Source organism: Bufo bufo, chromosome 7 (assembly GCF_905171765.1).
Source record: "Bufo bufo chromosome 7, aBufBuf1.1, whole genome shotgun sequence".
In the NCBI taxonomy this organism is placed as follows: domain Eukaryota; kingdom Metazoa; phylum Chordata; class Amphibia; order Anura; family Bufonidae; genus Bufo; species Bufo bufo.
The window spans coordinates 147,811,352-147,837,879 of NC_053395.1; the positions used below are offsets into that span (position 1 = coordinate 147,811,352).

The window sequence follows — 26,528 nt, forward strand, 5'->3', positions numbered from 1 at the left end:
ACCCACTGGATCTTCAAGAACCAAGTGGGTCTGGGTCACAAAAATGTAAAAAAAAGTGAAAAAAGTTAAGATAAAAAAAAAAACATTTATCACTGAATAAAAATTAAAAAAATTAAATAAACTACACATATTAGGTATCGCCGCGTCCGTAACGACCTGATCTATAAAATGGTCATGTTACTTTCCCCGCACGGTGAACGCCATAAAAATAAAAAAATAAAAACTATGAGAAAATTGAAATTTTGCCCACCTTACTTCCCAAAAAAGGTAATAAAAGTGATCAAAAAAGTCGCATGTACGCCAAAATAGTACCAATCAAACCGTCATCTCATCCCGCAAAAAATGAGACCCTACTCAAGATAATCGCCCAAAAGCTGAAAAAACTATGGCTCTTAGACTATGGAAACACTAAAACATGATTTTTTTTTTTTCAAAAATGAACTCATTCTGTAAAACTTACATAAATAAAAAAAAAGTATACATATTAGGTATCGCCGCGTCCGTATCGACCGGCTCACATGACCTAACCCCTCAGATGACCACCGTAAAAAAATAAAAATAAAAACAGTGTAAAAAAAGCCATTTTTTGCCATCTTACGTCACAAAAAGTGTAATAGCAAGCGATCAAAAAGTCATATGCACCCCAAAATAGTGCCAATCAAACCGTCATCTCATCCCGCAAAAAATGAGACCCTACTCAAGATAATCGCCCAAAAACTGAAAAAACTATGGCTCTTAGAATATGGAGACACTAAAACATTTTTTTTGGTTTTAAAAATGAAGTTATTGTATAAAACTTACATAAATAAAAAAAAATGTATACATATTAGGTATCGCCGCGTCCGCGACAACCTGCTCTATAAAAATACCACATGATCTAACCTGTCAGATGAATGTTGTAAATAACAAAAAAAAAAAACGTGCCAAAAAAGCTATTTCTTGTTACCTTGCTGCACAAAAAGTGTAATATAGAGCAACCAAAAATCATATGTACCCTAAACTAGTACCAACAAAACTGCCACCCTATCCCGTAGTTTCTAAAATGGAGTCACTTTTTTGGAGTTTTTACTCTAGGGGTGCATCAGGGGGGCTTCAAATGGGACATGATGTCAAAAAAAACAGTCCAGCAAAACCTGCCTTCCAAAAACCGTATGGAATTCCTTTCCTTCTGCACCCTGCCGTGTGCCCGTACAGCAGTTTACGACCACATATGGGGTGTTTCTGTAAACTACAGAATAAGGGCCATAAATATTGAGTTTTGTTTGGCTGTTAACCCTTGCTTTGTAACTGGAAAAAAAATATTAAAATGGAAAAATCTGCCAAAAATGTGAAATTTTGAAATTGTGTCTCTATTTTCCATTAAATCTTGTGCAACACCTAAAGGGTTAACAAAGTTTGTAAAATCAGTTTTGAATAGCTTGAGGGGTGTAGTTTCTTAGATGGGGTCACTTTTATGGAATTTCTAATCTAGGGGTGCATCAGGGGGGCTTCAAATGGGACATGGTGTCAAAAAACCAGTCCAGCAAAATCTGGCTTCCAAAAACCAAACGGCGCACCTTTCACTCTACGCCCCGCTGTGTGCCCGTACAGTAGTTTACGGCCACATATGGGGTGTTTCTGTAAACGGCAGAGTCAGGGCAATAAAGATACAATCTTGTTTGGCTGTTAACCCTTGCTTTGTTAGTGGAAAAAATGGGTTAAAATTGAAAATTAGGCAAAAAAATGAAATTCTCAAATTTCATCCCCATTTGCCAATAACTCTTGTGCAACACCTAAAGGGTTAACGACGTATGTAAAATCAGTTTTGAATACCTTGAGGGGTGTAGTTTCTTAGATGGGGTCACTTTTAGGGAGTTTCTCCTCTAGGGGTGCATCAGGGGGCTTCAAATGGGACATGGTGTCAAAAAACCAGTCCATAAAAATCAGCCTTCCAAAAACCAAACGGCGCACCTTTCACTCTACGCCCCGCTGTGTGGCCGTACAGTAGTTTACGGTCACATATTGGGTGTTTCTGTAAACGGCAGAGTCAGGGCAATAAAGATACAATCTTGTTTGGCTGTTAACCCTTGCTTTGTTAGTGGAAAAAATGGGTTAAAATGAAAAATTTGACAAAAATATGAAATTCTCAAATTTCCTCCCCATTTGCCAATAACTCTTGTGCAACACCTAAAGGGTTAACAATGTATGCAAAATCAGTTTTGAATACCTTGAGGGGTGTAGTTGCTTAGATGGGGTCATTTTTGGGTGGTTTCTATTATGTAAGCCTCGCAAAGTGACTTCAGACCTGAACTGGTCGCTAAAAATTGAGTTTTTGTAAATTTCTGAAAAATTTCAAGATTTGCTTCTAAACTTCTAAGCCTTATAACATCCCCAAAAAATAAAATATCATTCCCAAAACAATTCAAACATGAAGTAGACATATGGGGAATGTAAAGTCATCACAATTTTTTGGGGTATTACTATGTATTACAGAAGTAGAGAAACTGAAACTTTGAAATTTGCTAATTTTTTTCACATTTTTGGTAAATTTGGTATTTTTTTGTGCAAAAAAAATAATTTTTTTGACTTCATTTTACCAGTGTCATGAAGTACAATATGTGACGAAAAAACAATCTCAGAATGGCCTGGATAAGTCAAAGCGTTTTAAAGTTATGAGCACTTAAAGTGACACTGGTCAGATTTGCAAAAAATGGCCTGGTCCTTAAGGTGAAAATGAGCCCGGTCCTTAAGGGGTTAAAGAAGACCTTTCACCAGAATAAAGGTTATAGCCTCCGGTATCTTCATAGTTAGGCTCCACCCAGGGGAACCTGCCGCGGTCTCCTTCTCCTATGCTGTAGCGCTGGCCAATCGCAGCGCTCAGCTCATAGCCTGGCTATGAGCTGAGCGCTGCGATTGGCCAGCGCTACAGCATAGGAGAAAGAGACGCCGGCAGGTTCCCCTGGGTGGAGCCTAACTATGAAGATACCGGAGGCTATAACCGGAGAACGGAGTGGCGCCCGGGGATAACAGTAAGTGCAGGGGGATCCCTGGGCGCCGCTCTACACGTCTATATAGTCAGTTTAGATACTTTATTCTGGTGAAAGGTCCTCTTTAATTGTTGGCTGCCATTTATTACTGTGTCTATAGAGGCACGGCAGGCTGCACTGATCTGAAGTGACCTTATAAAAGAGCAAACACCGCGGTATACAAGTAAAAGCTACTGATTATACTAAGGATAAGCCATAAATATCAGATTTGTGGGGGTCCAAACCTGTGATCACCGTCAATCAGCTGTTAAAGGAAGACAGCACTCAGTGAGTGCAGCAGCCTCTTCCTAGGCCAGTGACATCACCGTACATTGGCCACATGACCTAGTTGCAACTCAGCCACATTCAAGTCAATGGGACTGACCTGCAATACCAAGTCTTGCCACTGTACAATGTACGGCGCTGTGCTTGAAAAGCGGACAGTAGCCCGCGGTGTTCCCTGAAACAGCTGATCAGCAGGGGTGCCAGGACTCAGACCCCTGCCGATGTGATAATGATGACCTGTCCTGAGGGTCATTATCTTTTTCAAGATAACCCCTTTCAGAAAAGACTTTGACAAGGGCCAAATTAGGTCAGAGCAGCCGCAAACATTGTGGGGCGTTTCCAGTCTGGTGTTTCAGGTAGCTGCAGTGCCAGCAAGCAAAGGGCTCTGTACACTGTGTAGAACAGCATCTATAGCTGAGCTGCTGTACCCTGCACAGTCTTTACACCGCGTACAGAGCTTTGCTCTTTTAGTTTCCGGTGCCGCTTCTGCCTGAAACCGGAGATCATTGGGGTTGCTGTGTGTTGGACCCCTCTCCGATCTGATATTGATGACCTATCCTGAGGTTAGGTCATCAATATCTGTAGCCTGGACAGCCCTTTTTTAAAGATTCTGCTTGCCAATATCTTGGTGCCTTGTATCGCAGGATTCCTTCTGGAGTCCATGTCTTGATCAGGTCCGATCTGTTTTGGTAGCATTCGGTGGACCTACACAATATTAGGCAGCTGATCTTATTGTAATAGCTGACCAGTGTATATGTTCAGCATGTGTTCTCACTCATTTGTGGCTACCTATAGATGCTCACATAGAGCCTGTTTATGCATCTCCTCTCCAGCTACATTCATAGTGTAAGCTGGACTATGATTTTTTTTTTTTTAAAACAGCGCTGGGGGTTTAAGCAAAGCTGATTAAGTCTTCCCTACGTAGTTCTTGGTTGAGGAGGATGTGATGGGATTAGCCAGGTTGTTGCTAACACTTTTCACACAGGTCTGTGTGAAGCTGGAGGGAAATGGTGTCTCATCTTGCTTTACATCCAGGTAAGATTTTAAATATGAACCGTTAATTACTGCTGGGGCCGTGACATAGACGATCAGCAGTCCACATAGTGAGAGGTGTGCTGGGAAGATCAGGGTCTATATTAATATCAGTGTGAGAAAAGAGCCATTCAGTAACAATAGTGGAACAGGTATCCATAGAATATGAGACTACAACACTACTGAGGAAAATAACAGCGTAGTGAAAGTATTCTTAAATCACACCAAAAACAATGTTTCCTACCAACATAATACATTTTGCTCAGAGTAGCCCGAAACTACTTTCGTCTTTCATGTGATATTTAGCCAGGTCATTCACATAATTTATTTCTCATAATTTTTTTAAATAATAAAGGTGCCACCACTGTGTGGCAACACTATATAGTGGTTACTTCCATCCGGCCATTTCTACTCTCTATAGATAATCAAGGATCAGACTTAAAGGGTTATTCCCATCTGGGACATTGACAGCATATTGCTAGGATATGCAATTAATGTCAAATAAGTATGGGTCCCACTTCTGGGACCTGCTCTTACTTCCAGGACTATGCCCGCAAAGTAAAGGAGAGCACACCACACGTGTACAGCGTGCTCTCCATTCACCACTATGGAACCTCCGAAAATAGCAAAGCACACGTGTGGCTGCTCTCCCTTCTCTTTGGGGGACCGTTCTGAATATAGAATCGGGTATCAGAGGTGGGTTAGCAATATGCCATCAAAGTCCCAGATGGAAATACCCGACTTTATACTGATGACCTATACTCCGGATAGATCATCAGTATCTGATTGGGGGTGATCTGACACCCAGGACCCCTGCTGATCAGCTGTTTGAGGAGACCTTGGGCTCTGGTGAACACTGCTGCCTTACAGATTACCAAGCACAGCACCGTATATTGTATAGCAGCTGTGCTTGGTATTACAGCTAGGCCTAGGCCATGTGCGTAGTGTAAGCTACGAAAAGGCTGCAGTGCTGCCTTATCAAACAACTGATCGGTAGAGGTCCTGGGTGTTGAACCGCTACCGATCAGTATAAATTGGTCTGAAAACCCTTTTAAGGGCTCATACACAATAACGTATTATATTTCTGTGTCCGTTTTTGTTTTTTTTGCGGATCGTATGCGGAACCATTCATTTCAATGGATCCCCTAAAAAACGGAAGTTACTCCTTCTGCATTCCGTTTCCGTATTTCCATTCCGCAAAAAAATAGAACATATTCTAATATTGTCCGCATTGTGGGCAAGGATAGGAATGTTCTATTAGAGGCCAGCTGTTCCGTTCCCCAAAATACGGAATGCACACGGACGTCATCTGTACATTTTGCTGACTGCAAAATACATACGGTCGTGTGCATGAGCCCTTAATCGGAGCTGCAGGTGCAAAATAGTAGAATTGTTTTTCAATATTTTTTGTTCTAGATCAGGCATGGCCAACCTGCGGCTCTCCAGCTGTTGCAAAACTACAATTCCCATCATGCCCAGACTGCCAACAGCCATCAGCTTACAGCAAGGCATGGTGGGAGTTGTAGTTTTACAACAGCTGGAGAGCCGCAGGTTGGCCATGCCTGTATCTAGATGCACAGTAGCAATAAAATACTTTAGTTAAAAACATGCATGTACTGTACCTCATGGGCTTCATTTAGAAAGCCAATATATATTCATTTAAATTTTAAAAGGACAGATTACTCGACTTCCAAAAATACAGATAACAGTTTGTTGATGATGATGATGCTGTAGTTTGAAAAGCTTTTACTATTTTCTAGATATTTTAACTGTACTCTTCATCCAAAGCTGCTGCCCTCTTTCCTGACACAGTTGTGTCCAGCCTTGCTTGAATTTAGTTAAGCTACTTTCACACTGGCGTTTCTGGGTCCGCTTGTGAGATCCATTTCAGGGCTCTCACAAGCGGCCCAAAACGGATCAGTTCAGCCCCAATGCATTCTGAATGGATAAGGATCCGTTCAGAATGCATCAGTTTCGCTGCGTTCGATCTCCGTTCCGTTTTTGAGGCGGTCACTAGAACGCAGCTTGCAGCGTTTTGGTGTCCGCCTGACTATGCAGAGCCAAACGGATCCGTCCTGACTTACAATGTAAGTCAATGGGGACGGATCCCTTTTCACTGACACAATATGGTGCAATTAAAAATGGATCCGTCCCCCATTGACTTTCAATGGCTACTTTCACACCTGCGTTTAGGTCGGATCCGTCTGGTATGTGCCCAGACGGATCCGCACCTATAATGCAAACGCTTAGATCCGTTCAGAACGGATCCGTTTGCATTACCATGAACAAAAAAAAAAAAAAAAATTTTATTTATTTTTTTTGTTCATGATAATGCAAACGGATCCGTTTTGACTTTACATTGAAAGTCAATGGGAGACGGATCCGTTTGAAAATTGAGCCATACTGTGTCAACTTCAAACGGATCTGTCCCCATTGACTTACATTGTAAGTCTGGACGGATCCGTTTGCCTCCGCACGGCCAGGCGGACACCCGAACGCTGCAAGCTGCGTTCAGGTGTCCGCCTGCTGAGCGGAACGGAGGACAAACGGAGCCAGACTGATGCATTCTGAGCGGATCCGCATCCATTCAGAATGCATTAGGGCTGGACGGATCCGTTCGGGGCCGCTTGTGAGCCCCTTCAAACGGAACTCACAAGCGGAGCCCCGAACGCTAGTGTGAAAGTAGCCTAAGTCAAAACGGATCCGTTTTGACTTAGACTTTTTTTTGAATGAATAATGCAAATTGATCCGTTATTAACGGATACAAGCGTTTGCATTATTCGTGCGGATCAGTCTGTGCAGATACAAGACGGATACGCACAAAACGCGAGTGTGAAAGTAGCCTAAAGGGATTAAGGTTATAGAAATTTATAACCTATCCATAGAATAGGTCATCAATATACGATCAGGGTATCTGCTCGCCCCCTCCTGATCAGTTCCAGGACTAACACCAAGAATGGAGCCAGAAGAACAGCTCTGTCTACTGTGTAATGGCTATGCCAGATTACTGCAGGTCAGCTCCAGTTCACATGAGCTGCCATAACCCGGCACTACACGGCGGATGAAGCTGTGCTTCTAGCTCCATTCTCTATATTAGTTCTGGTGCCGTCAGCTGCGGCAAACAGCTGATCTGTGGTGGTGCCAAAACTCAGACTCCCACTGGTCTGTGTGGTGTACACAATGCATTGCCTCACTTAGGACACCCACATATATTTTAGGATATTGGGGATAGTACAAGCAAACACAGGAAGGACTTACAAGACTCCATATAGACTAAATTTGATATTTTAGCAGCGATGCCTCTTAACACATTTGAGAAGCAACAAGGCAGATAATGTATGAATTGAACTACAGTGTGCTTGAGAATAAATTTGTGAACCCTTCTGAATTTTCTATATTTCTGCATAAATTTAACCTATAACTACATCAGATTTTCAATACTTTACTATACGTAAAGATAACCAAATCCAACAAATGGTCATTTATTTATTGTGGGAAATGATCCAATATCACATGTCTGTTAGTGTCAAAAGTATGTGAAGTATTTGATGTGACCGCCTTGTGCAGCAATAAATGCAACTAAAGGGTAGATTTATCAAAACTGGTGTAAAGGAAATCTGGCTTATTGCCCATAGCAACCAGTCAGATTCCACCGTTCATTTTTCACAGCTGGAAGGTGCTAAGGGCAACTAAGCCAGTTCTACTTTACACCAGTTTGATAAATCTCCCCCTAAATGTTTCAGGTAATTGTTGATTAGGCTACTTTAACACTCGCGTTTTGGCTTTCCGTTTGTGAGATCCGTTCAGGGCTTTCACAAGCGGTCCAAAACGGATCAGTTTTTCCCTAATGCATTCTGAATGGAAAAGGATCCGCTCAGAATGCATCAGTTTGCCTCCGATCAGTCTCCAGTCCGTTCTGGAGGCGGACACCAAAACGTTGCCTGCAGACTTTTGCTGTCCGCTTGACGAAACTGAGCCAAACGTTTTCTCTGACACAATCTGGCACAATAGAAAACAGATCCGTCTCCCATTGACTTTCAATGGAGTTTATGACAAATCCGTCTTGGCTATGTTACAGATAATACAAACGGATCAGTTCATGATGGATGCATGCGGTTGTATTATTGTAACGGATCCATTTTTGCAGATCCATGGTGGATCTGCCCAAAACGCGAGTGTAAAAGTAGCCTTAGATCTACACATCGGCTTGGAGGAACTTTAGCCCACCCCTCTGAACAAAAGAGCTTCAATTCTGTTATGTTGCTGGGTTTCCTTTGTATGAACTGCTAGGTTCAGGTCCTTCCACAACATTTCTATTGGAGTAAGGCCATTCCATTTGACTTAGCCATTCCAAAACTTTAACTTTATTCTTTCTTAACCATTCTTTGGTAGAATTACTTATGTTGTGTGCTTATGTTCGTTCTCTTGCTGCATGACTCCCGTTCTCTTGAGAATCAGCTCACAGACGGATGTCCTGACATTTTTCTTTAGAATTTACTGGTATAATTGCTGGAAAGCCATCCTGGCCCAGAGGCAGCAAAGTAGTAATAGATCAGTAGCAGGTGGGAAACGAGGGGAGGTCACCCGCCCCGGGTGTCACACCAGTCACTGCAAAAATGTAGGAAATTGAGCGCCAATCTCACAAATGACAAAGTAAAAAGTAAGTGGTGGGGATAAAAATACTAATATTAATCGGTGAAGTTATAAAGTGGCACCATCCACAGGCGCTAGGGACAAGGCGGTGGGTTAATAAAAAAATATAAATATATTATTTTATTAAATAAGGATGTATTATTAAATAAGATACCAGATGGTGCAACAATAAAATGAAATAAAGATGTATAACAAATAATAAAAGGATTACATTTTTCAGAAGTGCTAAAATCATAATGTTGATAATAACAACAATATTATTAGTAATAATCCACTCACTTCACAGGGGGGTCGCCACCAGGATAAACTCAAGACACCTGGGGCAGTCACCCCCTAAGCTGGGATCGCGTGTAGATTGTTAGAGGTCGATGTAACGCCCTGGGTGTACAGCCTGGTTGGTAAATCAGCAGACAAGTCCAGAAGTGCGCAATCAATTCTCTTTAATGTTAAAATATGCGGCTCAAACGCGTTTCGGGGGTCACAATACCCCCTTCTTCAAGAGCAGAATACCAGAGGCAGCAAAACAGGCCCAAACCGTGATCCTAACACCATCGCGTTTCACAGATGAGATAAGGTTTTATACTGGAATGCAGTGTTTTCCTTTATCCAAACAGAACACTTCTCTAAACCACAAAGTTCTATATTGGTCTCATCCATCCACAGAATATTTTTCCTATAACCTTATGACTTATCCAGGCGATCTTTAGCAAACTACAGACGGACCGCAATCGGGCTCAGACTGGCCCCATTGCAAGATAGGCCCCCAGTCCCTTGCCCCTTGCACAAGTGGCACATGGCACAGTATATTGACTATACTACATTTGTAATGAGTGAATCGACCTCAGATGAAACATCCGATCTCGATTCGCATAAAACTTTGTTCCAATACTGTACAGAGCAGGAGCTCTGTACAGTATTAGAATGTATTGGCTCCGATGAGCTGAAGTTATTGCTTCGCGAAGTCTCCTGCTCCGTACAGTATTAGAACGAAGTTTTATGCGAATCGACTTCGGATGTTTCATCCGAAGTCAATTCGCTCATCCCTAAACTACATATAAATAGGCAGCTTACAGTATGTCAACCAGTCTATGCGGCCATATAATAAAAAAAGGGTAAATTATATTTGAGACTACCCAATTTATTATTATAGATGCATCAGGTGGCTGAGATGACTTCTAGACACAGAGACAGGCCAAGCAGTGTCCTCTTTCCCCAAGGACCTGCCTTCTCAAAGTCACTGCAGGGACCCCATAATCAATTATCTTGAGCATCTTGCTGCTGCCGCCACTATGTGAGCAAAGTAGTATTTGCATGTAGCTATACATTGGGCCTCCAGAATGAATTTTACTGGGGGGCCCTAGACACCCCAGTCCAGCACTGGCAGCAATATATATATAATAATTTATTTATTTTTGGGGGGGGGGGGGGGAGAAGAAGCTTTCTCCTTGTAATTCTGCCATGCACATCATTGTTGTTCAATGTCCTCCGGTGGCTAATTAACAGTAGTTAATACAAGAAAGGCCTTTAGTTGCTCAGAGGTGACCTTGGATTCCTTTGTGACCTCGTAAACTCTTAAAGGGAACCTGTCATCAACTTTATGCTGACCTCAGTGAAGGCAGCATAAAGTAGTGACAGAAATGCTGATTTCAAAGGTGTGTCACTCATGAGCTAAAAGTAAGTGGTTGCCGAGAACCAGCTTTATAATCATTACAGCCCAGGCCTTGAAAAGAGTCAAGTCTACATGAGAAGAATCATGGTTATTCCTAATCTCACCCATCTGCTGATGATTGGCAGTTCTCTACTAGAAAGAAAGGGAGAAAACTAGGTATTAGACTGTCAATCATCAGCAGGTGGGCGGGAGAGCAGGAATTCATGTATAACCATGACTCTTCTCAGGGGGCCGTGACTCTTTTCCAGGCCTAGTCTGCAATGTTGGTGATGTTGGTTCTCGGCAACCACTTACTTTTAACTTATAAATGACAGACCTCTGAAATCAACTCGCCTGTCTCTACTTTGTTCTACCGTTAATATGGGCAGCATAAAGTTGATGACAGGTTCCCTTTAAGGCCCTTTTATGAGGGCTGAGAATCCACCAGATAATTGCTAATTAGCTTTCATAGGAACACTTGTTAGCGATTATCTTGCAGTGTAAAGGTGCAGCCGATTACCCGATAAACGAACAAAACGCTCGTTCGTTGGGTAATTTGATAGTTTGTGTAGGTACAAAATAGTTTGCTGGCAGCAGAGGCCGTTTACACAACACGAGTGCTGTGCTAGGCAAACAAGTCTGTATGGGGATGAGCGATGGCGTCAGTGATCACTCCTCCCCATACTGTTGAGGGGATCGCTGCATGTAAATGCAGCAAGCTCCTTCATTGACTAGCGGGCAATTGTCGAGGAGGAGCACTTCCTTTCCGACAATCTCCTGCAAAATTGGCCAGTGTAAAGGGGCCTTTACATGCTTTGCTCTTGGCATGATCTTTGTTGATTGATCACTCCTGAGGAGGATAATATCGGTCTTGAATTTCCTCCATTTGTACACAATCTGTCTGATTGTGGATTGGGAGAGAGTCTTTTTAGAAGATAGGTTTGTAACCTTTTCCTGCCTGATGAGTATCAGCAACTCTTCGTCCGAGGTCCTCCTTTGTTCATGCCATGATACACATAAACATTTGTTGTGAAGGTCAGACTTTGATAGATCCCTGTTCTTTAAATAAAACAGGTTGTCCACTTACATCTGATTGTCATCCCATTGATTGAAAACACGTGACTCTAATTTCACCTTCAGATTATCTGCTAATCCTAAAGGTTCACATACTTTTGCCACTCATAGACATGGGATATTGGGTCATTTTTCCTCAACAAATAAATGACTTAAGTCTAATAATTTTGACAAATTTGTTTGATTTGGTTATCTTTTATATACTTTTGGTAAAAACCTGATGTAGTCAAATTAATGCAGAAATAAGCACCAGATTTTCACCTTATGTCTGGGGTTGGGAGGTCACTCGTGTTCTGCTGTAACTATTGTGAATAACATTAAATGTTAAGGAGATTAACCCGTCTTAGAAAAGAGCAGGAGCACTGATTAAGATTTTCTATGCCAAAGTCATCAAAGCGGTGAGCACTCAGGCTCCGTCGTGTTTTTTTTGTTTTGTTTTGTTTTTTTTTTACATTTTTTTTACTATAATAATCTTGAAATAGTAAAAATGTATGCTAGAAACCTAACCTTATGTAAATTACATGTTAACATGTAGCTATTATTTGGGTAGAGCTCTATACATTCCTATGTAGTAAAGCTACCGATGTTTTTATTGCTTTGAAGCGTACGCAAAGAAATTGTTATTTTACAAGAAGGGGTTTTGGTATTGGGGAATTTAGGTGAGCAAGGATTATATTTAAATCTTTTTTACGCAGCATTGGTTTGCATTTGTGTCCACAGAAATAAAACTCAATGAACTAATGAATTCTTTGTCAAGGTATTATCTATATAATGGATATCAATATTAGTTCATATAGTTAAGTGGTTGTCTTAAATTTGAAAAAAAAAAAATATGTTTTTTTCTACAAATAGTGCCACTGTCAATAAGTTGTGTCTGGTATAACAAGTGAATGGCATTATGCTGCAATATTAGACACACAACCCATGGACATAAGTGGTGCTGTTTTAGAAAAGCAGACTAATTATAATCTCTACAAGGCAGTGTGTCATGACTGCCCATTGTTCTATTCATATTATTCCATGAATTCAAAGGATTGCTCTGAATTTGTACAGAAGGCCAGTACCCGGCTGTATGCCCATGTCTCAGCACAATAAAGCCTACAATACCGGATTTGATTTTACCACCCAATATATCACCCAATATTTCTAGTATGCAGCCATCTAGGAAGCTAATAAAAAGCAGCTCAGAATATTGAACATGCTCAATATCACATACTGTATTTTCTCAATATTGCAAAAAAAATAGAAAACACCTGATCATATCCAAAAAGGATAATGATGCAATCATACCTGTCTGAAAATCCATACTTCAGACTTTTATTAGACGACAGGATCGTACAGAGGATCCTCCAGTGGGAGCATGTTACGAATAATGTGCCCAAAGGTCCAGCAGTTCCCAACAGGAACCAGTCACTTGCCCCTATGTATTTTAAGGGTATTTTTAACCACTTCAGCCCCCATAGCTTAAACACCCTTAATGACCAGGCCACTTTTTACACTTCTGCACTACACTACTTTCACGGTTTATTGCTCGGTCATGCAACTTACCACCCAAATGAATTTTACCTTCTTTTCTTCTCACTAATAGAGCTTTCATTTGGTGGTATTTCATTGCTGCTGCCATTTTTACTTTTTTTTGTTATTAATCGAAATTTAACGATTTTTTTTGCAAAAAAATGACATTTTTCACTTTCAGTTGTAAAATTTTGCAAAAAAAACGACATCCATATATACATTTTTCTCTAAATTTATTGTTCTACAGGTCTTTGATAAAAAAAAAAATGTTTGGGTAAAAAAAAAAAAATGGTTTGGGTAAAATTTATAGCGTTTACAAACTATGGTACAAAAATGTGAATTTCCGCTTTTTGAAGCAGCTCTGACTTTCTGAGCACCTGTCATGTTTCCTGAAGTTCTACAATGCCCAGACAGTAGAAAAACCCCACAAATTACCCCATTTCGGAAAGTAGACACCCTAAGGTATTCGCTGATGGGTATAGTGAGTTCATAGAACTTTTATTTTTTGTCACAAGTTAGCGGAAAATGATGATTTTATTTATTATTTTTTTTTTTTCTTACAAAGTCTCATATTCCACTAACTTGTGACAAAAAATAAAAACTTCCATGAACTCACTATGCCCATCACGAAATACCTTGGGGTGTCTTCTTTCAAAAATGGGGGTCACTTGTGGGGTAGTTATACTGCCCTGGCATTTTAGGGGCCCAAATGCGTGCGAAGTAGTTTGAAAACAAAATCTGTAAAAAATGGCCGGTGAAATCCGAAAGGTGCTCTTTGGAATGTGGGCCCCTTTGCCCACCTAGGCTGCAAAAAAGTGTCACACATGTGGTATGCCGTACTCAGGAGAAGTTGGGCAATGTTTTTTTGGGGTGTCATTTTACATATACCCATGCTGGGTGAGAAAAATATCTTGGCAAAAGACAACTTTTCCCATTTTTTTATACAAAGTTGGCATTTGACCAAGATATTTATCTCACCCAGCATGGGTATATGTAAAATGACACCCCACAACACAGGTATATGTATCTCGCGTCTCCGGAACGTGATCCTGCGTTAGGCGGTCCGGAGGCGGTTAAGTACTGATTGGTTCTGCCCACTTTAATTTGGTCTCATTTATGTTATTTTAGTATTCTGTGTAAGGATATTCCTTGTAATGTAGTACCCATCCCCCATTATGCCTATAAGACCACATTCCTCAGTGATCTCAGAGACTCGCGTGATACACACTGGAGGCCGGGTCAAGGTGTATTACTCTGGTTACACACATACATTAGGGGGGACTCCACTTGGGAACTTCATCCTTGGTAGGATGTAAGTATTGATTTGTCCTATCTCTTATACACCCTTAGATGTCGGTAATGTGTTATAACGTGGTAAACTGCCATGTGTCATTGCATAGCCGACCGGATCCCTACCCCTAGGCTAGTGGTGTTTATTTACTTTTTATTTTTCTTTGTGCGATTTGTCTGTGTTATCTTATATTGAATCACACTTAGTAAATATATTTATTCACTAAGCCTGCGTAAGCTTATTCATTCTTAAATCATCAAGTTCACATTAAAACACTCCTAGGGTTTATTTTTTTATGGCTTGATTCTCAAATTACATATTTAACCCTATTAATGATACAGCAGGTGTGTGCGGTGATGACCGCAAAAGTTCCATTACATTTAAAAGTGGATCTTCTGTATAAATGGAGGTTGGAACTCTGAGTCATCTCCTCTGCTGGGCCCAAGTTGTCCCAATATGACACTGACTACTTGTCTTTAGCTGCCCTTACTATCAATAAAACCAAAACCTTCTATAAATCTCATGTCTATAGAATTAGGGGGAATATTTGGTTTTCCAATGATTAAAGATATTACAGTTGATTATGAGATCTTTAGACAACTCTGACTTTTTAATGGCATTTAAGAGGGGTCATATTATGATAAATGCAAAAAATGAAAATCCAACCTCATACAGTTCATGTCAATCTCTATCTAACAAAGTTAGAACCAGCCTTGTACATCACATGTATCCAGAGATCTCCCAAATTGTTGCTACAAATAAACTACTAGGTTTTCTTCAGGTTGGTATTTAAGGGGATGTGGCCTTTTCCAGGGGGCATGCCCTTTCTGCTTCAGCTCTCTCCCTGCCACAGCTTGCAGAGGCAGATTGTTCTATATCACTGTCTTTGCTTCCTCTCTAGAAGAAGTTTCACAAACGACCCACATTTCAGAGGGAGAGCCCAGCTCTAGATAACTCAAGAAGTGGGAGTCTGGAGCTTGAGTTTACACACAGTGAGAGATTGACCAGGGGAGGGGAAAAGAGCATCAACAATGACTTTTAAAAGAAGATCCATCGGATGCCAATTGCAGGATGGAATTGAATAGGGTTGTCCCGATACCGATACTAGTATCGGTATCGGGACCGATTCCGAGTTTTCTCGGCGGTACTCAGCCGCCGATACCCCGCCCCGATACATAAATAGAATACTTTTTTTTTTCCCGCAATGAATATTTTTGCGGCCCGGCAAAGATGCAGCATCGGGAGAGAGGAGGGGCTGGAGTCCGTAACTATGGGCGGGGCCCGGTGCAGTCACTGTACTCTTACACCGGGCCCCGCCGCTCACCAAAGTATTTATAAACGTGAATCCTTATCCTGTTATTAAGTTGAACTAACGCTGCCCTCTCCCATGTTCCCATGTTCCCCTGTATCCCCTGTAAGCTTCAATAGCAGGCAGAGCAGACGGCAGCAGTAACGTCACTCACTGACGTAGAGCGCCTGCTCCGCCCACTTTATGAATGAAGCAGGCGGAGCAGACGCGCTACGTCAGTGAGTGACGTTACTGGTGCCGTCCGCTCTGCCTGCTATGGAAGCTTAAGTAAGTGCTGTGGGGATACAGGGGGATACAGGGGAACATGGGAGAGGGCAGCGTTAGTTCAACTTAATAACAGGATAAGGATTCACGTTTATAAATACTTCGGTGAGCGGCGGGGCCCGGTGTATTGGGGGACACTGTTATGAGGGGGATCTGTGGATGACATATAGCAGTGTCATCCACAGATCCTCCCCATAACAGTTCCATCCACAGATCCCCTATAACAGCACCATCCACAGATCCCCCACCAAATAACAATGCCATCCTCAGATCCCCCCACCCCATAACAATGCCATCCACAGATATCCCACCCCATAGCAGTACCATCCACAGATCCCCATAACAGTGCCATCCACAAATCCCCATAACAGTGCCATCCACAGATCCCCCATAACAGTGCCATCCACAGATCCCCCATAACAGTGCCATCCACAGATCCCCATAACAATGCCATCCACAGATATCCCACCCCATAGCAGTACCATCCACAGATCCCCATAACAGTGCCATCCCCAAATCCCCATAACAGTGCCATCCCCAAATCCCCATAACAGTGCCATCCACAGATCCCCCATAACAGTGCCATCCACAGATCCCCCATAACAGTGCCATCCACAGATCCCCTATAACAGTGCCATCCACAGATCCCCCATAACAGTGCCATCCACAGATCCCCCATAACAGTGCCATCCACAGATCCCCCATAACAGTGCCATCCACAGATCCCCCATAACAGTGCCATCCACAGATCCCCCATAACAGTGCCATCCACAGGTCCCCCATAACAGTGCCATCCACAGATCCCCCACCTGACAGTGCGTCATCACAGATCCACAGATCCCCCAAAACGGTCACATGACATTTAAAAAAAGTATCGGTATCGGTATCGGTGACTACTTGAAAAAAAGTATCGGTACTTGTACTCGGTCCTAAAAAAGTGGTATCGGGACAACCCTAGAATTGAACATGTGTGACCTGCTCAGTAGGAAGATGCACACAAAAACTATACAGGTTGAACACCAGGGGCACCACTATTATGAAATAAAGGAAATCTCACTGGAAAATTTTTCTAATAGAAATTAAATGACTTTAATTACTTTACACTGTATAATATGCATACAAGCAGAACAACAAGCTCATTTATTTTTCAGTTCATCCTCTGTTGGTTTGATTGGATGGTTCATCCACAAAAGGCTTGGAGAGTCTTGAAAATGAGGGAGACCATGGAAATGAATCCTGGATGTCTTCAAGAAAATGGTAGAATTTCATATATCATTTGATTGTCTGAGGCTGTTATCATTTAGATCTTGTTCATCCCCTTATAGTTGATTTTGGGCTCAGTAAAAGCCTTCTAAACAAGCGCCTATTCACATGTTATATGCTTAGTTGGTGGGGCGGTATGCCCATGCATCCAGTAAAAGGAGTTTAAAGGCTGTGGACACCTTTGATGGTATTTCTTGTATTTCTGGATAACATTGAGTTAAAAATAATGTTTTCATTTTATCTTTAGTTAAAAAAAAAAAAGGGTAAAATAGTTTGTCTTCTACAGCCTTCTGTTTTGCTGCATCTGCAGACTGTTTCTTCTCCTTCTCACCGAATTCCGTCAGAGAGCTGCTCTACTGGCTGGATCTGTAATTCATATCTTTATTTTCCTCACAGCTCATAAACACCTAAAAGAAATGTGTCACCAAATTTTTTTATCTGCCAGTTAAAATCACATAGTAGCACACATTCTTTTTTTCTAATTGTTTTTTATTTTCTGATTGAAGATTTTTATTCTATTTCTGAACATGATTATGGGGGCAGCCATCTTGCCTGAGCTGTTCTTAAACTGCATCTAGAAAGCATAAAAAAACAATTGTTTTACGGCAGCCCCATGGGCCATAGACACAATGGTCTGGAGGGGACCTCATTGACTTCTATGGGAAAGTCTCCTAGGCATGCTCTGTGCCCTGTGCAGAGGTCATTGTACAAGGAAAGAATAGATGAGCTCTGACAATCATCTAATGTGAATAGTGGATCCTGTCTTATCTATACACAGAGGTGATATCATTACAGGTAGGATTAGAATGACAGATAAGCAGGTAACGGCAGGTAAAGTGATCTGTACAGACCAAGAAGTGGCACCTATAATAAGGCTTAGTGGACAGTGTGAAAACTGCAGGATTTTATGTTTAAATATAGATATTGACATTGAAAATTAAAAATAATCAAAATTCTTTAAAAATATGTTAAACATAATTTTTTTTATTTTTTTTCCTGATGACATTCCCTTTAAGCTAAATTATGAGGACACATATACATTTTGCTTTTTAAAAATACAATAAAAAAAAGTTACAAGAAAAGATAATTGCCCATGCAGTATTTACTGGTGCAACACATTGATTAACTGCAAAAAAAACATAAGCTATCATGATCATGATATCATGATAGTGTTTTTTACTACGTGTTTATAAGGCCTTTTTAAAAAGCAACACAAGAACGACATGTAAACCCACCTTTATCAGTTTGATAAGAATTTACTGTACATACGTTTTTATAAGCTGTTAGGGAAATAAAGGTAAGGCTTCAGAAGCAGCTCTCCGACTTAGGCTACTTTCACAGTAGTGTTTTTGCTGGATTCGGCAGGTTCAGCAAAAACGCTTCCGTTCTGATAATACAACCATCTGCACCCGTTATGAACGGATCCGGTTGTATTATCTATAACATAGCTAAGACGGATCCGTCATGAACTCCATTGAAAGGTCAATAGGGGACGGATCAGTTTTCGCTTGTGTCGGATAATACAACCGGATCCGTTCATAACGGATGCAGATGGTTGTATTATCCGTAACAGAAACGTTTTTGCTGAATTCTGCCGGATCCAGCAAAAACACTAGTGTGAAAGTAGCCCTTAAGGAAGTAAAATTCAAGTGTAAATCACATACAAAACAAAAAATTTCTGTTTGGCTAGAGCTTTTTCTAAATTTGTTGCCTCATTCAGACGACCCCTCATGTTTTTGCGGTCTGCAAATTGCAGATCCCGTTGTGTGTCTTCCGCAATTTGCGGAACGGGCAGCCGATTATAGAAATGCCTATTCTTGTCTGCTTGTTCTTAACTGCGGACAAGTATAGGACATGCTCTATATTTTTGCGGGGCCACAGAACAGAACATCTTTTGCGGCCACGTTGAAACAATGGCAATTTTTTTTTTTACTTGTTCATGATGTTTTGCATATGTCAAAATAATTGCTGTCTCCACTAACCATTTACCTTCATTCTTAAAGGTCTGTCCCAGATCCTCACATTAGTTCTTGAAGAGCTGGGCCTTTTCTACCACAAAGATGTTAATGGAATTGGGGTATTGTACAGTTTGCTCCAGGCTCCATGGCTGCAGTCTTTACTTAAGGTATCTGATTTATGCTCTAAAGCTTATTCTGTACAATTCTTTTAATTCCGCATCCAATAATGCAGAAGTTCTCGTGGCACACATTTCTGGCAAAGAATTGCTGCTTGGACCTCATGCACACAACTATGCAGAGTACATCAGGGCATGGACTGCAGTATGAGCATTCATGAGCGCTTGTAAGGGGGGCACCAATGTCAGACACCCAGTATTGTCCTCTTTTTACCTCTGTAATATGACAGATGATGCTATGTTCCAAAACTTCATGTGAAATCCAAGTCTTTCCAGGTCTAGAAGCTGTATTTGTAGCAAACCCAAAATGATGGCCACTGGCAATTTTCCAACAAGATATGACACATCTTCATTTTGGCTTATTTCATCATTTGAAGTTTTGCAGATAAAGCTACCCATACATGTTAAAACATTATACCAAGAAACATGCTTCAATAATGGCCCCAACCTTCAAAGTGTCAGGAGATAATGAAGGCTATTGGTGCCATCAGTCTCCATGTTCCTTAGTTTTTCTACCACAACCCAGCAAAATCATTTGACCCCTTATGGGTTATATTCACACGAAGCAGCTGAGGTGCAGTCAGACCCGCACGTGAAAAAAATGCATGTGGTTTTGCCATGGTGCAGAGTGGCCTGAACAAGGAATATGTTTCACCCGTTTAAAAAACATGCAGCCAACTACTACGTTACAGTTCATATGCAGTTCTAAAGAGGACTCCTGAAATGTCTGTTGTAGTAGATAATTGCATTTCACATGAAATGACAGTTCTGGAGCATTTATTCTTATGACTATGTGCTGTGCCATGCCTCTATTATTCCTTTATTCCTCTTAGAGGTTTATGAAAAAAGCTACAAGGTGGGTGTCACCACTTGGGGGTGTCCCCCTGCACAATCTGACACTGTCCAATCAGTGCTGTCAGTGGGAGACTATTCCGCCCCCCCGCCCCAAACTGGTAACAGCCAGTCCGCACATTTATTCATAAACGTCTACTAGGAATAACGAGGAAGGGGCTCAACACAGAGTCATAAGAAAAGAAGGAATGCAAGTAGTTACTAAAACGGACACGTCAGCAGAGGTTACAAGTCCCTCTTTAATGTGTCATATGTTAATGAAGTAAGGTATTGAAAATGTACATTATTGCACAACTGAGGCAAATTTAAAGGTCATGTACACCTTTGAGGGCAATTTTTTTACATTATTGCATTGTATTCATGTTGAGATACAAATAATTTTTTTATTAAAAATGTTGAACCTCTTTCTCTGTATAGGCTTGAGATTCTCTAGTAGCATGCTGTGTGGTTTTACTGGTTTTACAGCTCAGCTAACGACTCCTTATCTCTGATCTCTGACCTTATAAACACTCGTTATAGCACAATTCTTATCTTACTTAAATATGTAGCTTAAATGTGACCTTGGTAATTTAGAGATAAGGTTTATTAGATGACTGGCACAAAGTTAAAATACGATTCACACAGCTAGACCGTTAACCCTTTGTGACAGAACAACTGAATATTTTTAAGAAAGAGCAAATAAAAAAAATTAGTAAAATGCAATCATGAAAGAATTGTCGCCAAAGGTGTACATAGCCTTTAAATTAAAGCATATCAACAGGAGATGTCAGGAGAGGAGACAGGTCATCCATAACTGCACCTCAACCACCATAAATGATACAGCTGTACAGCCCTGGAACTTGCCGGGTTGACGTCATCTGTACTACACAGGCCCTGGCAAGCACGGGGCTACAACTGCGCAAGTGCTTATTCCCAAACTTCCAGCGCATATGTGAGAACACAGGGCCAGGCGAGATTACATCTCCCCTGCCTGGCCCTGTCGCTCAAAGTTATAAGGGAGGGACTGAACACTATAAAAAACACAGCTTTGGTGCAACGGTGATGCTCCTCAATTGCACCAAACAGCTCATTTGCATGCAGGGCACTGATTGGGATGTGGGAAAAAGCTTTGCAATCGGGAGACAAGAGCACATCCAACACTTGACTTAGATTACTGTGGAGGCAGGTGGTGACAGATTCCCTTTTAAAAACTGCACTGGCCATACCGTAGATTTTTGGCTGAATCATGGCCGTGTCAGTCTTGTCTTGTGTGGCCCTACCACAAGGGAGGCCAATATGATAGTTGTGATAGAGTATATACAGTATCTATGCATTATCAATGTGAGTGTGCACACATGGCTGTAAGAATGATATACAGCACCGTAAATGGTAGATAGTCCAAAAAGCACATAGTATCGAATGTGAAAAACTGTCATATAAACAGCGACATAGGGAAATTTTCGTGCATTACACAGGGTGGCCCACAAAAAAGTAGCCCCCTTCCAGCGATAGTATTACAAGATGAACAAGCAAGTGGATTTTTTTTATTTTTTTTAACTACCCACAAGTCACAAAAGATGGTGGAGTGGTCTCCCCGTTGGGCAGGTCGGTTTATGTTGGCTGATACTGCTTGCGATGCTGCAGATAGTGTTTGCGATTGTTTTCCTTGACTTCATCCAGGAGATGTGGATTGTTAGAGGACACTTTCTGTTTTAAATTTTCCCACACAGATAAAAATCACATGTGGTCAAGTCTGGAGAATGTGGTGGCCATAACCCCTTGCTCACAGTTTGCTCCTACATCAAAAGTTCATGAACCCGCGCCAGTGAGGTCCGTGAGGTGTTGGCATGTTGCCCGTTCTTTAAAAATAAGGTCATTTTTTCTTCTGCAGCATCACTAAAGAGCTGCAAGTATCATCCGCCAACATAATCCGACATGCCCAATGATGCAGATACCTGAATGGGGACTTTTTAAGCATCGTTTGTGACTTGTGGGTAATTTAAAAAGACAATACACTTGCTTATTCATCTTGTCCTTGACTAAGGAGTAGTAGTGGTGGTGCTGGAGAGATCAGGCCTTATGATAGTGGTACAGTATGTATATATATTGAATATATATTAAACCTAATAGCCACTAGCATCTTAGAATGGCGAGTTATTGTTTGAGTCCTCCCATCCTCCATCTATACTGATAGACTTCTATCAGGCTTCTATATATACATATGTTGTGTACCAACATGCAGACATGTTAGTGTTCCTCTGTGTCATCCTTCTCCATGTTACATAAATTATGAAAATGTATTGTTATGTATTAAGTTCCAGGTGGATATCCTGCGTTATGTCTTATTACAGGTGCATGATTGTCTTCATCAATATATAAGGAAGAGGCCTCTACCTGTTGTACCAAAGGCTCGTGCTTTATGTAGTGAGGTAGTTCCAGTCATGTCTTCCACAATGATGTGGCAGTCTGATGCTGCAATAGCGTCAGTTACTCCACTACTTCTACCCCCTCTTCTGGCTAGTATGATGGCAGTAGAAGAGGGGGCAAATGGAGTGGAGCAACATAGGACTGCAGTGGGATCAGGCTACGGTGCAAGGCTTGTATATAGTTATTACAGGTCTGCATAGAAGCTGTAGATACAAAACGGTTGGAGATTTTAAAACATAGCTGTGTGCAAAGTTGCATAACATTTTTTAGTGCCAAAAAATGTCCCAAAAATGCATATAATCTTTAACCCCTTAAGGACTCGGCTCTATTTCACCTTAAGACCTGGCCATTTTTTTGCAAATCTGACCAGTGTCACTTTAAGTGCTGATAACTTTAAAACGCTTTGACTTATCCAGGCCATTCTGAGACACATATTGTACTTCATGACACTGGTAAAATGAAGTCCAAAAAATTAATTTTTATTTATAAAAAAATACCAAATTTACCACCTGAGGGGTTAATTGTGCGGATCACAGCCCCCTGTAAGAGATCGGGTGCTGCCAGGCAGCAGGGGGCAGTCATGTACCCAGTTCATAGAATATTCTAACTAGAAGCGTCCCTATCACCATGGGAACGCCTCTGTGTTAGAATATACTGTCGGATATGAGTTTCACGATGTAACTCAAATCCGATGGTATATTCTAACATAGAGGCGTTCCCATGGTGATGGGGACGCTTCAAGTTAAAATATACCATCGGATTGGAGAAAACTCCGATCCTATGGTATATTAACTCCTGACTTTACATTGAAAGTCAATGGGGGGACGGATCCGTTTGCAATTGCAACCATATTGTGTCAACGTCAAACGGATCCGTCCCCCATTGACTTGCATTGTAAGTCAGGACGGATCCGTTGGCTCCGCACGGCCAGGCGGACACCAAAACTACTTTTTTTTTCATGTCTGTGGATCCTCCCAAAAATCAAGGAAGACCCACGGACGAAAAAACGGTCACGGATCACGGACCAACGGAACCCCGTTTTGCGGACTGTGAAAAAATACTGTCGTGTGCAGGAGGCCTTAAAGAGTTTTCTGAGACTTTCATACTGATGACCATTCTCTAGATAGGTCATCAGTATCTGATCGGTGGGGGGTCCGACCCCCGGGACCCCTGCCGATCAGCTGTTTGAGAAGCGAGAGGCATTTGCAGTAGCTCCACGTCTTTTCCTAGGCAGAGTGATGACACGTTCAGGGGTCACGTGGCCTAGGCACAGCTCAGCCCCACAGAAGTGAGCACAAATACCAAGCACAGCCGCTATACAATGTACAGAGCTGTGCTTGGTGAGCAGGGGAGAAGGCCGTAGCACTCACAGGAGCACAGGTGTCTTCTCAAACAACTGATCGGCGGGGGTCGGGGGGTTCCCGGCTGTCAAACCCCTACCAATCAGATACTGGGATAACCCCTTTAATCACCTCCTGGGCTTGCATGTAAGAGTGATTTTGTGAGGTTGGTACTTAAATCACAAATGTTATATCTTATCTTGACAGGTAGCTGATGTGCTGCGAGAGTTCCGTTCTGCTGACTCTCGTGAATTAAGACATCTTTTGCGAGGACCACATTTTAAGGCAAGACATTTTCTAGGTTCGCTTACTAGGTGTGTTAGTGCAATTTCAGGATGGGTACATTTTAATAATATCAAAAAATATTAAATATCAAACTAATATATGTCTATTAACTAATTTAACAGTGCAGCAGTAGTTTCTGTGTCAAAGTCTAGGACTACTTGCTGCTACATCAAAACCAATGGCAGTGAACATAGTGGGATTTATTAAATAAACGGCAGGTACAGTCCAAACCAGTAAGCATATACAGGTAACCAACCCGAATAATAACCTGTGCAGGGAAACACCAAGGGGACAGCCAGTGACCAGGCCAAAGTTATGCGCAGTATTAGTCCGTGTAACCTGGTACCTAGGGATGAGACGTCAGGATTTCCAGGGTCCGATCCAAGGTCATACACGAGACAAACTGTTCAGCAAAGATGAGGCATCCAGAGGCAGTCTCTAGAGATAAATCGAGGAAGGCAGAGGTCATGCACAGGTAAGTCTGGGATAATATGAACTGCAACCTACCCCCGGGTTGTCAAAACAACAGTGGGCACTGACCAGCCAGGGAGATCACCTTTTCAGTACCTGCTAGCCAATCACAAAGTGCCATGTGTCTATTCCTTATAGGTCATATCCTAATCCCTGACACTTGTGCGGCCTAGGCTGGTCCTTAGTCACTTAACTCATGCCTGCCCTCTAATCTACTAGAATTTACGTACAGGTATTTTCCCCGTCAGCGGCCGGCGTAGCGAATAAGATGCGCATACGTTCGGCTGCGTATCCTTTTGCGAACCTCCTCTCAATCGTGCACACGGACGCTGGAGCGGCCCAGCATGAATACACGATCGTGTCGGCACGGACGCCGGAACAGAACCCGCAGGTGATACCGAAGACAGAACCGGCCGCTGCGTGCCGCCACCGGTCCGGTCATTCTGCCTCCGAGACCCCGGCGTTCTTCCCCTCCGGCGACCATGCGGACGCACTACTGTGTCTGCCCGCAAAGGAGTCTGAACCGAAGACTCCCCAGGCACATGCGTGACCTGTCCCGCTACTCCAACGGGGTCCCCCGCAGGCTGAGCCCCACGAGGACCCTTAGGGGCCCCAGTGGATCACAGAACAGGAGAGTGTCTTACAGATATAAAGTACCACTTGGCCTATCCTACCCCCTATGTATGCATAATTACTTTGTTATTGATCTCAGGCACTGCTGTCTGCCCACGATACAGTGGCACAGAAAGATTTTGAGCCCATTCTTCCTCCACTACCAGAAAACATTCCTGAGAATGAGGAAGCCATGAGAATTGTGTGTCTGGTGAAAAACAAGCAACCTCTGGTAAGAGAAACTGGGGCGAACTTCTGATGTCATTTTGTTTATGAACTTGACCAAAAGTGTGCATTTTGTTTTCTCCAATTATTATGGCTTATACTGCAATTAAATATACACATTTTGGAGGGTTGTATGTAAAAATATGAAATGCTGCAATTTTCATATCTGCCACTAGGTGTCATAAAATCAGCAATATACCTTACTTGTATCTGTAAGCAGGAACATCTTTGCAGCTGCTGTAAAGTGAGCATCTCGGCACCACAAAGCAGAACAAAATGTAGCATTGCAATAACGAGATATTATCATATTTTCTTCCTATATTATTATTTAAAGGGTAGTACAATCTGTACAAGCTTCTCAAGGTTGTAATCCTTTTGACAGTTTTTTTTTAACTCTTTCTTATTTGTTTGGGGTAGAAGAGGCAGTTCATTGTACCAATGAGGTAGCAAAGCAGACAGGCAGATGGGAAGCTATGTTATATCTGAGTTTTATTTGGCATAGTGGCTTTGACTTCAGTGTTTAAGCTTCATTGTTGGGTTGGTCTTGCAGGCATTTGAACTTTTCCTATAATTCACGGCATAATGATATATTAATAAGAAAACACCAGGGTCTGTTTGCTCCAGTAGAGGTGGAGTTCAGCTTCAGATAGTTTATCCGAAGATCTTGTGCTAGCTATGGAATTTCCAGTGTTCTAGATTCGAGAAATAATGAAGCAATGTTGGGTGGTCATGTCGGGTGGGTTTATAGACTTGAACATTATTACTTGTAGATAATGATAATTATTTTGTTTTTCACAACATCATGTAAGAAACTACAAACATGTTTCACCTTTAAAAAGGCTCCCTCTAATTTCATTCTTGTTC

At 41.8% G+C, this 26,528-nt stretch overlaps 1 protein-coding gene across 1 annotated transcript in view; it reads left to right on the forward strand.

Moving 5' to 3' along the window:
- The first annotated feature begins 14,562 nt into the window (after window positions 1-14,562).
- MPP4 (membrane palmitoylated protein 4) overlaps window positions 14,563-26,528 on the forward strand; it is a 66,189-nt gene continuing 54,223 nt past the window's right edge. The window contains exons 1-6 of the mRNA XM_040441490.1: window positions 14,563-14,568; window positions 15,405-15,495; window positions 19,343-19,464; window positions 22,656-22,733; window positions 24,279-24,356; window positions 25,540-25,671. Of these exons, the coding sequence (XP_040297424.1) occupies window positions 14,563-14,568; window positions 15,405-15,495; window positions 19,343-19,464; window positions 22,656-22,733; window positions 24,279-24,356; window positions 25,540-25,671 (507 nt within the window). The remainder of the gene's footprint in view (window positions 14,569-15,404; window positions 15,496-19,342; window positions 19,465-22,655; window positions 22,734-24,278; window positions 24,357-25,539; window positions 25,672-26,528) is intronic.